The following is a 993-nucleotide window of genomic DNA, read 5'->3' as shown; positions in this document are numbered from 1 at the left end:
AGCACCACACAGCACCCCATAGCACCCCATAGCACCCCATAGCACCCCATAGAACCACATAGCACCCCATAGCACCACACTGCCCCACAGCAACCCTCCAGCTGAGCAGATGGGCGCCATCATGGCGGCACCTCAACATCTGGAGACCCTATAGGTGCCATCATGGCATCACCTCAACATCTGGAGACCCTATGGGTGCCATCATGGCGTCACCTCAACATCTGGTGGCCCTATAGGTGCCATCATGGTGTCACCTCAACATCTGGAGACCCTATAGGTGCCATCATGGTGTCACCTCAACATCTGGAGACCCTATAGGTGCCATCATGGCGGCACCTCAACATCTGGAGACCCTATAGGTGCCATCATGGTGTCACCTCAACATCTGGAGACCCTATAGGTGCCATCATGGCGGCACCTCAACACCTGGAGACCCTACAGGTGCCATCATGGCGTCACCTCAACATCTGGAGACCCTACAGGTGCCATCATGGTGTCACCTCAACATCTGGAGACCCTATAGGCGCCATCATGGCGGCACCTCAACATCTGGAGTCCCTATAGGTGCCATCATGGCATCACCTCAACATCTAGTGACCCTATAGGTGCCATCATGGCATCACCTCAACATCTGGTGACCCTACAGGTGCCATCATGGCATCCCCTCATGGAAGCACCACCCGGAGCCCCACAGCCCCACAGCTCAGCTCCCAGCCCTGTGGGTCGCGCTGCGGCCTCACCTCTCCATCGGGGCCAATGGCTGGAGTCTGACCCTCAGCATTCTCTGCCTTCTGTAGGAGGAGGAGGAAGATGGTTGTTAGCAACCCAATGGATGGCCACCAAACCCCAATGGATGGCCATCAAACCCCAATGGATGGCCATCAAACCCCAATGGATGGCCATCAAACCCCAATGGATGGCCATCAAACCCCAATGGATGGCCACCAAACCCAATGGATGGCCACCAAACCCCAATGGATGGCCACCAAACCC

General features: G+C 56.5%; 1 protein-coding gene across 1 annotated transcript in view; it reads right to left on the bottom strand.

Moving 5' to 3' along the window:
• Positions 1-993, bottom strand: part of LOC107307277 (transcription activator BRG1) — a 48,715-nt gene that overhangs the window by 33,381 nt on the left and 14,341 nt on the right. The window contains exon 10 of the mRNA XM_032441746.1: positions 669-791. Coding sequence (XP_032297637.1) covers positions 669-791 — 123 coding nt within the window. The remainder of the gene's footprint in view (positions 1-668; positions 792-993) is intronic.

The sequence above is a fragment of the Coturnix japonica genome, unplaced genomic scaffold, assembly GCF_001577835.2.
Source record: "Coturnix japonica isolate 7356 unplaced genomic scaffold, Coturnix japonica 2.1 chrUnrandom529, whole genome shotgun sequence".
Lineage (NCBI taxonomy): Eukaryota > Metazoa > Chordata > Aves > Galliformes > Phasianidae > Coturnix > Coturnix japonica.
The sequence above is the reverse complement of the archived record's forward strand: the minus strand, read 5'-3'. Positions and strand labels throughout refer to the sequence as shown.